Below are 16,176 nucleotides of genomic sequence, written 5' to 3'. Positions count from 1 at the left end.
AAAAAAAAAAAAAAAAAAAAAAAAAATTGTGGCAATGAATCGGCCCCTGGGGTATCGATCGATCCGCTCCACGCGATTATTGGAATCGATTAATCGTAATGATAGGGCGATCAAATTTGGGCCGACTCGATCGTCGCAATTAGCGTTAGAGCCAACTAGTGAAACACGTTCGAAGTTTGTAAACTGGTTCGATATATGTTGAAACGAGTCGTTGTGAATCGTGAGTGGATCAAAACGTGATACCTTAATTAAGGAGAGGAGGAGGAGGAGGAGGAGGGATGTGTCTTCTTTTGTGAAAACGAGGAACGATTTTGAATCGTTGATGTTTTCGTGGCAAAAAAGTTCAAACGGAGATTTAAATATTTTTCGGGATCTCCAATTTTTTTCTTAAGATGAAAAGAGTTACGAGATTTTATCTATGTTTTTTGATCGATATTTTACGAGAGAGTATTTCTTTACGATAAAGCGGAAAATTAAAATGACATATGATTTTCAATATTCATGCGACATCTAATTTTTGCTAAATGGATATTAGCCTATTTTATGCTCACGATAGCCTTATATAATTGAAATTACTTAATAGCGATGGCTTATGTTTGTTAAAAAAAAAAAAATTGAGCAATTATACGAAAACGCTGAGTAATATAATTGGCATTTGGTGATCGAACAAAGGGAATCTCATTTTGCGATTAGCCGATCAATCTTTTCCCAATGAGGATAAATTCCTCGTTATATCGCGTCATAACTTAATAGATCGATTCAGACGAGGGGAATGCGAGAACGCCACTGGAATCGCCGATGATGCTAATGACAAATCGATGAACCGTCGACTAATTAGCGTATGAACGCGAAAAACCCAAACCGTGTTTGTTTATTATTCGCGAAAGGATTTTTTCTTCTCGTGATTCGTGAACGGTTGCTAATTTAAAAAGCTACCTTTTGGAATTTAGCTAAGCACCTTCATTTCTTTTCTTTCGTCAAATAAAAGCTAGTCACGTGATAGGTTAGGTTGAACTTTGATAATAATTATGTATCTCGTTAAATATATTTCTTACGCGACCGTTTATTTTATCGTAATAGGTTATAAATTCTGAAAGTTTTAAAAGATAAAATTATTCTCTAACTTTTTTGAGATATTATCGAATTAATTGTTAACTTGTAGGTATTGAGTTAAGTTTTTTGTTTGCAATATGTTAAACGTGAAATACGAGAAAATAATGATGGGTAAAGAAAAAGTGAAATACTGGAATTTTCGATTTCCATTCTCACGAGATATGTTCGACACGTTTTCTTTCCATTTGAATTTCATTTGCATGTGTGAATTATTAATCGGCTCATATGTATTCCAAAGTGTACGGATCTGATTGTAATTCAACTATGTTACTCGTTGTAAATGTGTAAATTAACCCTTAGTCAGTAAATACTTGAAACATGATAGGTGTACGATTAAATTTTGAAAGTTAGCTTAACTTGGATGTAAATATCTATTTTATTTTATTTTAATTAATAAACAATATTAATTTATGTTTAAAATTACATATCGTGATTTTTATCAAGTATCTTTCCGAAAAAATGTTAATTTTATATTTATCAATTTTATATTTTATATTCGTTAAAATTTATATCGATTAATTTTTTTTCTTCTTTGATAAATATTAGAAATTTTTAACACAATTATTCGCATCCTTTTTTTTTTAAACACCCTATAAAAAAAGGATGATTCATAACCAATTGTTTTCCGCGCCTTTACGAAATCAAACTAGACACCAGAATATCTAGGGAAACCGCTTGAGAACCGGCCACATCAACAACGCCTGCCATCTACAGATTACACTTTGTACTGAGAAATTCTGGCCCGAAGATAATGCTTGAAATATTACCACGAATAATTAAGCTGGGTGATATTGAATTCCCTGAAGACGGTTCGTATATTACTTTCCATTGTATTATAATTTGAAGAATGTTACTCTTCGAGATAATATTATTATTAAGGATTATATTATTTTAACATGTAATTATTATTTCTGCATATTTAATTATTATTCTCTAACTGTATGATATAATCGATCGTAAAATCTATTTCATCGATATTATTTCCTGAGTGAAATTAGAAATATTTTCTTCTTTTATATTTTTGTATAAAAGACAATAATATCAGGATTTCCTAATTGTAAGATTTCAAGGCGATTATACAAATTTCGTCTGGTTATCGATTAATTTTTGGAAACGACCCAAAAAGACTTTCGAGAACGATATTTGATCCTCTTACTTTATCGCTTATCTGCACCTAATTAACCTAATGCCGTACTCACATTGGCCAGAATTGTTCCTAAACAAGAGCATAACATCGAGGATATAGTTAAGTATATTTAACAGTTGTTTGCTCGCCAAGAAAATGTAACAATACGTTTACACAGGTATTCAGTTCATGAATAAGCATTTCCCCTAAACGGAGCACGGATCGTTAGCATTGTGTAAACGATATATTCCGGAGAATTCAAACTTGAAAGTTCGGACAAATCGAGATCTCGATACTCGTTCGACTTTGAGAGCACGAGCGATCTCTAACTTCGGATCGGTTCGGCAATAATCGGACGCGATCGGTCAAAGGCTTCAAATACCGAAAGAATCCTACCGAATTCTACCGATCTTGCCCGAATTTTCCCGAAAGCAGTCGTAATTACAAAATTTAACGTATAATTACCAATTATCCTATAACCTATTAAAAATATACCATATTTAATCGAAAATAACAATGAATTACATGAAACATTACTCGTAAACCGAAATTTTTTGGATAATCAAGATAATAATAACTAGATCATCGTACTCACTGCCAATTGAACTTTCCAGTGATACCCTCCCTGAGGCGGTCCTTGAGACTCCGTTGTCTGGATGGCAGAGACGGACTAGCCGGCTCCTTGGTCGGTGGAGGCCCACTTCCGCCTCCAGCACCGCCGCCGGAAAACAATGCCATTCCTCTTGTTCACGCCAAGGGCGTCGATCTGTCCACTTATGTTAAACGTTCGTATTCCACTATCTAGGTCGCGTGTCGAGCGAGCATCACCGAGGCACTCACGAGGAATAAGAGAATCCGCAGCCTGTTTGCGAGTTCGTTACTTCCTGCCAACGAGTCTCTCCAAGGAATACGTATGTATATATATATATCTGTGATTCAAAATCGTCTCGAACCTGGATAATAGATTGTGCGTTTCGAATAAATTGGAACACGTTTCCGTTCTTTCCTCGAAACGATTGAATTTTGAACAGGGAACGGAAAGATGAACCGGAAGTAGCTACGTAATGGACACGAACGATCGGTTATGAACGGTTATCTCGAGGGAGACGCGTTGGTTTTTAGAATTTACGAGCTTGTTTTGAATATATAAGATAAAAGAGAAAGAGATTCTTAATCTTTTTTCATTCAACAGTTTCATCGTTAATTTTATTGTTAACAAGAAATTATATAGAAAGTTTAGCAACAGTACGATGTAGTTAAATATTTTTCTAGGGATCTACTTTTGTGAAATACAAGTTTATTATAATTTATTGCAAAAAGAGTAAAGGCATAAAAATATAAAACTTGACAATTATTGGAGGTAGTTACACAGTGAGTTACACGACATTGGGAAAGATTAACTGCGATTGATCGTACGCGATCGAATGATACTCTATTTACTCGTAAAGAGAAATATAGATTAAGTTGTGGAAGACAGGATAAAAAGAACGAAATAGAAAATATCAAATGGATCCAAACACGGGAAAATATGATTAAATTATTGTAAAATATTTGTGAATTATCTAAAAGATTCTTATAATTTTCTTTACAATCAAGGCACGTTTTTCATTGTCTACCGAATGCGAACTTGACAAATTCTTTCATAAAAAGAATTTTCACTTTGATAAAATAAAAATCTCTAAAAATAGAGTGGAGAGAATTAAAAAAAATCTTGTTGATTTAGAAAACACTCGCGCACACAGGGATCGATGACGGAGTAGCTCGAATGCTAACTATACAATCTAAGCCGATTTTTTAATCACGTCGACGACTTATTGAGACTTGTTAAATAACAAACGCGGTTCAATTCGATCGATTCGATGAAAACATTTTTAGTCCGCAATAGTTTCCATAGATAGAATGTTATTAACGTTTTGCAAGTTAAACGGAGTATCTCCTGATATCGCCATTTTGATTTACGTCACTCCATTTCTCTCCGTATCGAAAAATCTTTCAGATAAAAGTTGAACAGTTCAAGGTTTAATATATATATATATTCTGATATTGATATTTTGTTTGTTTTCTTGTATGGTCACGTAGATAAAAGTTAAATTATGTTTCTTAAATTATATATTTTTCGATTGATCGATGGATGCAGATTGTATTAAATTTATCTCTCTAAACTGTAATAATTTTTCAACAACTGATTGAATCCTTTTCTTTTCTTTTTATAATAGAAATGTCGAGATATGCTAACATTAAAAAAACATACGATTTTATTTTCTAAAAAAAAAATAAAGTTCGTATGATGTTCACGTGTTCTCCTCGAGGAAAAAATAATGTTATCGCATTACATGCCCCATCAAATCATTCAACTATTCATTTTCTATCTGAAACATTTTTAATGTATCCAAAAATAAACGAGATATAATAAACCAAATGATAAAATTACGTATAATATTAAAAGAAAAGTTATATTAAACGATTATATTTATAAATAATAAACGATAAATTCCGTTTTTTATAATAAATATATAACTCAATATATTAAATCTCTGCTGAATTGTATACTTCTTATAATGACCATATTTACGAGATTATTATAATCCATATTTAATTTGGACTCTCGCACAAATTTTTCCCCACAATTAAATCGTTTTGGAAAATCGAAATCTCTTTTAAATCTTGTTTACCTCAAATGCACGATAAGTGAAAAAAAAAAAAAAAAAAAAAAAAAAAAAAAAAAAGAAAAAAGAAAAGAATAAAAAAACGCGAAGGAAATTCACGTGACACGAAATAAATTCGAATCCGTTCCTAGGCACGAGCACGAACAGCACTACTATAACGTGACACGTTAAGTATTGGACACGATTCCGTTTCGACTCGTTCACCGGCTTCTACTAGAAAATAAAGCTACTGCTGCTGGCTCCTCCGTATTCAATTCGCAGACGTTTCGAGTGGCGATCGAAACGAGTGACGTGAAGCATTCTCGGTGCCGGCTTCGAAACGCATTTATCACGCGCTCTCTATGGAGGAATTGATAGAGAACAGTCGGGCGGATTCTTCTTTCTCGAGCATATAAGAACGTTCGAGAAGAGGAGTTTCGCGACATATAGTTTTTCGATATTCTTTTCCTTCGGCGTTTCGATATTATAAAAATATAAATAATTGAGCAGAATTGAACGATTAATAAATAAATATTTAATCCGAGATGAAAATCGAAATTTAAAATTCGCAAAAATCTCATTCGCAAATGTAACTTCCGGCAAAATTTCAATTTCTCCGTGAAATAACGAAAATATATTCTTTGATATTCGAGATTATTTGAAACACGAATATATATAATGGAACGTTTTCGAAGAAATTTGAGACATTTCTGTTGCCCAGAAATTTTTCTATTTAAAACGATCGTGCGGAATTATTTTTAACTTCGTATCGTTGTATCGATGGCTACATTCGGTGAATCCGGTAAAAAATTCTTTTATTAACGTGAACGTGTAGGAAAAGTGTGCAACGACGGCATAGACGGCATAGACAGCAGCTGGTAGCGACAACGATGAGACCGATAGAATCGACCTTAACAACCTCAGTTAAATTTCATTACGTTCCTCGCGTAGCACGCGCCTCTCAAGGTTGCAACATATGATTTTAATTGCGCAAAAACGAGCATTGTCGCCGGGATCGTTGTTCCGCTCGATCGACGTCAAATCCTCGTAAATTAAGAAGATAATAAAAACTCGAAAAATTCGATAAATTATAATCGAATTAATTTTTCCAAAATTAATTGTCAATATTGTCCACCCTTCGAATATTCCATTCGACAAAAAAAAAATCATCAACATCATTGTGAATGTGAAATGAAAAAATCATAATTGAAAGAGAATGTATGATAAAGAAGAGAGGAAAAAGAAGAAGAAGAAGAAGAAAGAAAAAAAAAAGGAGGGGGAAGAATTATTTTCCAAGGTTTCCTCGATGTAACCAAGCTTCCGCTGAAGGGCGTTGTCAAGGTCAAGGTCGGCGACAAGGTCAAGGACTGGGAGTCCCGATTCTCGTCGAGTGAAGAACACGCCGGCCTACGCCTCCGTGTCGAAAGCCTCCTCCCGGTATTGATCCCTTTTCCCTCGGCAAACTCGACCAATCCTGGCTCACGTTGCACGGTAACCAACCCGTTTCAGACACATTTTCGGGGAATTTAGAGAGAGAGAGAGAGAAAGAGAGAGAGAAAGAGAGAGTCGATGTCGATTAGGAAGTTACAACAAACGATAATTAACAACGTGATATCGAATATTGGAGTTTATCAGATTTATTATTAAACGAAGAATTTTTGGGATAAGAATGATGAAATTGAAAATTGAAAATTAATGCACGAATAAATTTCATTTTACGTTATTAATATCGTTGTTCGTATATTCGCATCGAAACGTTTAATGCAAATTTTAAAACGAAGGCTTTTCATAAAAATGGAAGCATCGTGTTGTGAATCTACAAGGTAGAAAATGAATATTTTGACGTTTACTATTATATATAAATATTGAAATTTCCGATAATTGGAAAGATAGTCTTTCTGAAAGATATAAATCTCTGCAAAGTCTTTTGCCTAAGTCTTTTGCCTGAGTTAATAACAGGAACTTTTGAAAAGATTACTACGTGAAATAACGTCTAAAAAGTCACGATCTTGTCTTGTCTTGTGATCTAACTTATCGATCGAGTCTTTGCCAGAAGAAGCGTTCTTTGATCTTCGCGGTGAATGCTCAACTCAACTTTTCTCTCTTCTTAGCTCTTCTGTCAGCTGCCAGAAGCGTTAATTAAAAGCAAATTCACGTTATGCTAAACTCTCGTTAAATTGTTAAGAAAAAAAAAAAAAGGAAACGCAATTTTCGAAATTACAAAACGATAAGGAAAAAAAATTGAATTCAAAATTTTGTAATCTTTTTCATTTTCCTTTGATGATAAAGGATCTTTGAAGAAAAATAAAATTTTTCCTCAAAGAAATATACTATATCCATTGTTTTTTAATTTTTCAAGGTTTTATACTTTTTTATATTACACGATCATCGTCGAAAGTATATCTGTTTAGGTTAGATTTATATAGAATTAATAAGATTTAATAATAGATACGAAAAAGATACGTTAAAAATGGCTGTCGTTAATAGAGACATCAAGGAAATGCTATATGCACGATGAAACATAAGTGAATCGAATTAGATTATAAAATAGAAGACGATCGAAATAGCGTGTCCTTAGCTACCACTAGACAGCTTGTCTCCTAACTTATTCGTAATTTATGAGCATGCCGTGGGCCACTTTCGAGACATTTCTTTTCTTTTTTCCCGTGACGTGTAAGAATTTTCTACGTTTAAACAGGGTCGAGTCGAACCGCTTGACGATCAACGATATCTCCATTCGTGGTGATAATTTTTTAAACAAAAAAAAATCACATTTACAACGCGAACAAACTTCATTTCTTTAATTTCCTATTGGAAAAAAATTGATCAACAAATGGATTTGAATTTGAAAATTAATCTTTCTTTCCTCTTGATTCGAACTTAACCTCACTTTTGTTTTCTCGATTTCAAAATTAACCTTATTTTGTCTCTTTTTATTCGATTGAAAAGCATCTGTTTACACGAACCTCTTCCAAAAACAAGATCTTTTATGATCTTTAAAATAGATCTTCATGAACAATCTAATAATAGCTTTGAATTAATTTTTCTACTCATCTTTCTCTCCTAGCATCGAGAGTTCTAAACAAGAATCATAGAATTCAATTGCATAAACATAATTGTCATTGTTTATTGAATATATAAATGAAACGTAGGTGTTCACTTGCATAGACAAGTTGAACGTTCTTGAAGCGATAATCAAGCAAGTTGTTGTCGTTAAGTTACGAGGATCGTGTACATAAAGAGTGCATAATTAATAATTAATAGCGACCTTCGGCTATGTAACATTTTACGCATGATATAATTATAAATGAAGGTTTCACGTGATATTTTCTAATCTAACCATCTATCTTACACGGAATCTAATAAGAAACGTTATGAGATACGAGGAAAAAATTTAACAGAAAAACTCACTCCACCAGAAACTAAGAAGATTTTATAAAGAAACTGGTAATGATGATTCATTCTATGATGTATTGTAGTTGTATGTATTAGATTAGCTCATCATTCACGTAGGTTAGGCGGCATCAATCTCTTTTCGATAAAAATATTCCTTTCGATTAATATTTGATGGTTTCGGTTTAAGATAGAAGATAATTTTTTTACTTCACAATTTTATCACAAATCAAGATTAATTCCTAAATTTTCAATTTTCAAAAATATAATTTTAAGCATTATACGTATTTCTCAAATTTCGCACAAAATTATTCCCATAACCTAAAATAAACGTTTAAAAGTTAATCTTCAAATCAATTCTATTACATTACATTATATGAAAAGAAAAATTCTCAATGGTTAAAGATTGGATTCTCAATGGATAAAGTACTTTCGATGCTTCTTTACACTTCACACTTCGCACTTAGCATACGTCACATCGAACACAATATGAATATTTCTGTCGAAAATTCGACAGAAATTGAAAAAAAAATCGCGATTCACAAAACTCGACGAATGTGTCTATATCGTTATCGATCTTTTCTCAACTACATTCTTCGCTTCGATTTCCCTTCGAATTCCGCCTCGCGTGCCATCGAAATTCGTGTACAGGCTTTTTTTAGCCGTCGTCGCGTTCCAATTTTGCGCGAAAATAGAAACTTTGGGAGGAAGGTTATCTGGATGGACGATTGTTGTTTTTAACAGACTTAAGCTGTTGGAAATTATACTGTAGCAGTTTTATAATACGTATAATTGTGACGAAGAGAAAGTAATTCGCGATAAGAGATGAAGTAAAAGTAAAAGTTAAATCTGTGTAATAAAAAAAAAAAAGAAGTAAAAGAATGCCATTGATTTGGAGAAAATTTTGACGAGGAAAAAATATGTTTGAAAATTGTTGGTTGCATATTTTGATGTATTATACACGAGGAATATTAATTGTAGAAGTAGAGAAAAAATAATTTTGATTAAACGTTTGTTGAACAAAAATCTAAATCTAATCTAAGTATTTCTTATATTAATGTAAATACATTGTAAAACATACGATAATAAACAAAATTGTTATTTCCAAATAACCTCGAATCTTATTCATCACGAATTACACGTTGAAACATAAAATTTCTAGACACATAAATAATGTAAATAACCGTGATAAGAAAATAATCGAAGCGTTTTAACATTTTATCTTAATTTGTTCTTGAAATATATGAAAATAGAGGTTGCAAATAATTCCAAGGTTAGACATATTGTAAGTGAAACAGTATTTCCGAATATGTAAAATATAGTCCATATTTTGACGACAACTTCATATAATCGCTCTGTTCTGTTAATAAATTGTTCTTACAATTTCTAAATTAAATAAAATACGATTAAAGAAGTAAAATTGATCTGTCTATACCTATAAATATTACCGTTACAATTTCTATTTGTATTCCTATATTTTTACATCTCTCTGATCCATATTCTATATCTCTATTTCCATATTTTTCAATAAATGTATACACGTCCCAATTTATCCATTGAATTTCTCCACAGTACCTCGAATAATAGATTGAATATATGCATATTCAAAAAGTAAAGAGTAAATTTTTACACGTATATTTCCACCACTTTGTATTTAAGATTTTTAATATAGTTTTATTAATTGCTTCGAAATCTCTTTCACGTTTTCTTTTTCTATTATTTTTATTTTATTATTCATACCATGGCAAACAAAACAAAAATATGTAAACCACCGAATTATAAAAATATTGGCAATCACCACTTTTTTCTTCTTTTTTCTCTCACATTACGTTACGTTACGTTCTCAAAAATATACTCATCGTGCTTTTAAACACAGAATGTTGATAGACACGATTCCAACTTGGAAATAACAATAATATCAGAGTTCCGTTGCTCGTGAAATATTGCGATCGCGTATAAACAACATGTGGTGGAAATATATGTGCATATACGCAAAATAACTTGTGTGTGGAATATGTAAATTCGTGTCTATTTTTTTTTTTTTTTCCTTTTTTTTTCACAAACAAACGATGAAATAAATAATTCCTCGACTTTTAACGATTCGTACAACGATCGAAGATACGTGAATTAGCATTGATGAATCGATATAAAATAATTGGTTTAACAGATTAATAACGATGATGATGTCACGGATCAAATTGAATTCACGGACCCCGTTGAATACGAGAAAGATCGACAACGCGTTTCGAAAGGAAAAAAACTCTTTGGCTACGATGTCGCGATTTTAATATCGAGAAAAAACTTCTCATCCCCCTCTCTCTCAAAATTGAAAGAATCACGATCAACGAATCACGTAATATAAGAGGGGTGGAACTTACTTATTTCTCAAAATACTTTTTTTTATTTTAGTGAAAAATCAATAAAGACCGTCTTTTAGCTGGCTGTGTCAATTGACCCTCGTTAAATGTACAAATTTTAACGAAACGAACGAAATTTTTAATAAAATTCGCGTCAAAGGAATTGATTAATTTTTCCTTGTTGCGAAATTCCCTAGAAAAATATTTTCGGTTACACGAAAATAATCTCACTTACTTTTAGTTACAAGGAAAAAAATTGCAACTTCTTTTTCCAATAAATTCCCAACAATTCCTTTTATCTATATATCACGTATATATAATAAAGAATATAATAAAATAAACGTCTACTCAACAAGTACTAATTATCGGATATCGCACTCGGATCAAAGTGGTAATTTTTAAAACTATTTACAAGCGAATCTATCATCCCTTACAATTTCCTTCCTATTCTTTATTCCATTACCGCCCTTTAATTCCAACAATTCAACGTGGCAAGTGTCGCGTGTCACGCGAAGATCCTGCGTTAATTTCACGCGATAATTGAACGGTGGACAGAGATTGGAGACAGACAGAGAGACAGAGAGAGAGAGAGAGAGAGAGAGAGGAAGGAGGGATGTAAAACGAGGAAGGGAGAAAAGAGGGCGACGTGTCTTTCGATATAACCGAGACAGGTGCGGCCCGCGCAACCTGGCCTCCCTTCTGTCAAGGACACCGTGAGGCTTGATTGATGGAGCAAATATTAGCTCGTGAAACTACCCCAACCACCGCCTTGGCCCAACCTTTCCTCCCCTTATCCTAACCTTACTCGTCGTTCGTAGAGAAACTATATCGATTTCCTGCGATCTCACATCCTTCCTTATCGATCAACCCAGTTGGATTAATGGTTTGTTGGATTAACAAATTTCGAGGGATGGAGGAAGTTTATTGGGATATCGACTTAGCTTCGATTCTTTTGAGAAGGGAATGATGGTCTTATGTTTATAAGGGATGGAATATGGAAATTAGTAATACTTGAATCAATGCTCGATCACAAAAATGATAAATTTAAGAAGGAAGTGAGATATTCTTGAGAAAATCCGTATTCTGTGACTCGAGTAAATTAAATGTCTCGATTCGATAACGAATTGAATAACGAAACAGAATGGACATGGCTCGCCTAATTAATCAAAAAAATTCAACAACAAATACGATTCATTGAACTGAGAGCAAAATTGCTATCGAAATTCATAAAAGATATCCATAATCGATATTTGATAATCGAGATGGTCGAGTTAGATCAGGAGATTTGAAGTTGTATGCATTAGGATGTCTGTACGATTGCAGGGTACTGATTGCGTCGACCTACTTCCCCAGACAATCGTACAATGCCGGGGGTGTTGGAAAGGGGTGTGCAGTTTTACGTGACATCAAGGTCGTTGTATCGACGATCGAGGCGAGCTTTCGCCTTTCTCCTTGGAATCTGAACCATTCTTCCTCGTGTTTTCGTTTTTACACCACACGATTTTCTCGACCATTCTTTTTTTTTTTAATCAATAATACTTTTTCTCACAACAATCTTCCCACGAATAGATTTTTTTAAATTAAAATATGCTAAATTATTACCTCTCTGTATATTTTATACAGCAACGAGAGATTATTAAATTCTTCAGAAGTCAGTCGAGTGAAACTTGGATTTTTCGTGAAAAAAGGAAAGCAACGAGAGGAGATCAAAAAATTTTTGCCATCAAAATCTAAAAAGTCTAAGAAATAGAAGAAACCTTTGTTATTATTTTATTTCATCTCTCTCTCTCAGGGCCTTGCCTAGATACAAAGTATTTAAGACTGTGCGAAGATTATGAACGAGCCCACGACCCAGTGACCCACATGTTTTGCTGGAAACGTGTAATACGTCTTTCCTGGAATTTGGGATAGGTCAGTCGAGATGATAAAGATGGTAAAACGGTTAAAAATTAATCCTTTTCTTACGATATCTCGCTGGAAGTGAGAAAATAAAACGAGGAAGCGTTTCAAAGAGAGAAGCTCTTACAAATGCTTTTCAACTCGGTTGTCGGGGAGTCACTATCTTTGACAGCGATTCGAAGATTTTCTTGATTTTAATAGAGTTTAATCGAGGATAAATCACGAGGTGAATATATTTATTTCTCTGAAAGAATATTGAGGATAAGATAAGATGGCGTGTCGTCAGTTGAGTTTAAGAGATCTTTGCATCGTTGAAAATATGCAAGAACTGAAAAATAAAAATATGTAGATTATGCACATGTAGAATATGCAAATGAAATGAAAATTTGCAGTCTACTTACGTTGTGCGATGTTCGAAGTGAACGAAGGTCAATGAATATCTACTTGGCGATTCTTATGTTTCAGAAAAATTAACCAATAAAACCTGATGAATTATAAATTACAGCGTAGGTAGTAATTGACGTATGAAAGAAAAATATCACGAATATCAACATCCGGATGCAGCAAAAGAAAACTTTTCCCATTTGATTATTTATCCGATATTTCCTCGATTAATTCAGATTAAAACATTCGCCATGGGATAATTAGTTTAAAAAAGTTTAAAAAAAAAAAGAAGAAGAACAATTGAAAGCTATTGAATCACTATCATCGAGAAACGTTTCGTCAAACTACGTTTTTCTCTTATTCAATGCTACTATTAATCAGAATTTCGATTATTTTGTGAAACGCATAAAACAGGCCGAGAACAAACTGCTGCGTAGTTCTCTATTTTCCGTGGAAAATATATATTTGAGAAATTTAACATTTGAACCGTTCAGAAAATTTAAATTTAATTGGATTGAACGAAAGTAGAAGAGAAATTTGCCATAAATTGCATTTTCATCAGATACGCGGTACACTTTGTATACCGCAAAAGGAATGAAGTTATCGATGTTATTCCAATTGAATGGAACTGATGATGATGTAGACCAGGCAATTATAATGTTTGTCTCATGACTGAAGGAATTTATCGAGAATGAATACTGAGGAACACACAATTGCTACATTGCGTTGTATTGTTTATTGTTTTGCGTTATTATTCGACCAAGGAAGATAAAACGTAAAATAATGAAATTCTTATTAAGACCATTAATCAATTACTCGTCCATGTCATAGTTTGAAAAAATAATTTAAGAAATGAATAATTTTTCTCTGAAGAATATTATATCGTTCGACTCGGGAAAAATTGAAAAAAAAAAAGTTTTATCTTTTTTTCCTTAAATACGCTTTGAAACAATATGAATGAAGTGGAAAATAGACGATTCGATCATTTTCTCTCTTAAAAATTAATAATGGATACATAAAATATCATATAATTCCTCTTTCTAATTCTGGAATCTTAAAAATTTCGAAATAATGAATTCCGTTTCCAATATTACGAAACAATGACAAAATTGTTGGAATAACTTGATGAAATTCTAGAAGACAATTACTCAATGAGATAATTGAAAGCTGAAATGTTCAACAAAGACTTCTCTCCGTATAAAAGAAGGGAAAAATATGCGAACGAATTAAAATTCAAAATTTAATATTAAAATATCTCGAAATAATCCAAAAATTAAATTTCATAATTTAAATTTTATTTATAATTAACTTAAATATATATATAGACGATTATTCAATCTCCCTTAACGTCATCTGTTCAAATTCAAATCCTTAGACGATTAAAAAATATTTCAAAAAGCGAGAACGATATATATATATATATATATATATAAATTCGAAATTTTTCTGAGGAGAAGCGAAATTAAATTTTATATTACGAAACGAATAATTGTCAATAATTTGATTAAATATTTATAATTAATATAAACGACTACTCAATCTTAACGTCATCTTTAAAATTCAAATCCTTAGACGACTAAAAAATATTTCAAAAAGCGAAAACGATCCGATAAATTCGAAATTTTCCTGAGGAGGAGCGAAATTAAATTTTATATTACGAAACGAATAATTGTCAATAATTTGATTAAATATTTATAATTAATATAAACCACTATTCAATCTTAACTCTTATCTGTAAAATTCAAATCCTTAGACGATTAAAAAATATTTCAAAAAGCGAGAACGATCCGATAAATTCGAAATTTTCCTGAGGAGGAGCGAAATTAAATTTTATATTACGAAACGAATAATTGTCAATAATTTGATTAAATATTTATAATTAATATAAACGACTTCATTCAATTTTAAAGTCATCTTTAAAATTCTAATCCTTAGACGACTAAAAAATATTTCAAAAAGCGAGTCGACGAGCCAATAAATTTCAAATTTTCCCTCCTAAGGGGGAGCGAAAAGAGAAATTAAATTTTATATTACGAAACGAAAAAACGAATAATTGTCAACAAGGTATCGCAGTTTCCGCGATACGCGTTATTAAATTTTTTTAAACGATTCTCGACTCATTTCGGGCTGAGACGCAACCAGAGAAATATTGTATGGTAAAGAAAATAATATGGAGAAAATGTAGCGGGTCGTATTTGGATTGAAACGCTTTTAACGCGCCTTGCCTTTTCTGGTGAGCAAAAGGGGGGAGAATAATGCTCAAAGAGAATAAGAAATAACATTTCTTAATATCTACGAATAATATCTACAATATCTCTGGTGGAACGTGAATTTTTTAACCTTGGAGAGTGATGACGTCGAATGAAAAACGTTACGAGAGAAATTATGTTACGATTAAATTATTGCGAACAACTGGGATAGATGTTTCATCTGTTAGAATAATGCGAGGAATCCCCTTTATTCCGTAAATCCGTGAAATTGTAATTATGAGAATATTATATAGAAGTATTATTATTATTATTTCGATAGTAATAAATTTCATTATGAATAAAAAGAAAAAGAAAAAAAATACGAGAGAGAAAATATTTTCTTTATAAACGTTATGAAATATCGTGTATATAGAAACTTTTTTTATTTAACAGTGTATCATTTAAAATTAAAATTATTTAGTGACACATTAAGTATATATATTATAAATTATATAGGCTTATAATAGTCTTGAAGAAAATTATTTAAAGTAAGAAAGACTTCTATAATGAGAGAACCGTAATCACGCTTTTGCAATGTTCTTAATTGCTAGAAATAAAAAAAAAAATAAAAAAAAAGTTAGAAAATATTTCTAATTAAAAATTTTAATTCATAAAAAACCACGCATCACGCGAATATTCAAAATTCTACACACGTGTGACATAATTCTCAATTTTTAAATCAAAAAAAAAAAGGAAAAAAAAAGTACGAAATTGGATTTTTATATCAGAATAATTCAGAATATTTTTTAATATTTCATTGCGACAATCGGAAATGAATTTCGAAACTTGACAAATTTTTATATAGTCTCAATAGTAATACACGAATATTACAATTATCCGTGTACATATTATACACATTGCAATTGTTGTATCACATCGATCGAATGAAACGAATTCGGTCGAATCAACAATAAGTAAAAAATTCGAAAGCGTTCCTTCTGGAGCTGGAGATGGAAGGGGTTGAAAAACGCGGGAAAATGGTGGCTTTTTCCACCGTCGTATTTATCACG

General features: G+C 32.0%; 1 protein-coding gene across 8 annotated transcripts in view; it reads right to left on the bottom strand.

Annotated features, from left to right (window-relative positions):
* Positions 1-16,176, bottom strand: part of LOC102672923 (TLD domain-containing protein 2) — a 194,062-nt gene that overhangs the window by 148,022 nt on the left and 29,864 nt on the right. For 3 of the 8 annotated variants that reach the window (XM_006611359.2, XM_006611360.2, XM_006611361.2), the window contains exon 1: positions 2,835-3,148. The exons of 4 other annotated variants lie outside the window; for them this stretch is intronic. In XM_006611359.2, coding sequence (XP_006611422.1) covers positions 2,835-2,977 — 143 coding nt within the window. In that variant the 5' untranslated portion in view covers positions 2,978-3,148. Of the gene's footprint in view, positions 1-2,834; positions 3,149-16,176 lie in introns of those variants that run through there. One more of the 8 variants, XM_031508464.1, reaches the window with a different exon arrangement.

The sequence above is a fragment of the Apis dorsata genome, unplaced genomic scaffold, assembly GCF_000469605.1.
Source record: "Apis dorsata unplaced genomic scaffold, Apis dorsata 1.3 scaffold_87, whole genome shotgun sequence".
In the NCBI taxonomy this organism is placed as follows: domain Eukaryota; kingdom Metazoa; phylum Arthropoda; class Insecta; order Hymenoptera; family Apidae; genus Apis; species Apis dorsata.
The sequence above is the reverse complement of the archived record's forward strand: the minus strand, read 5'-3'. Positions and strand labels throughout refer to the sequence as shown.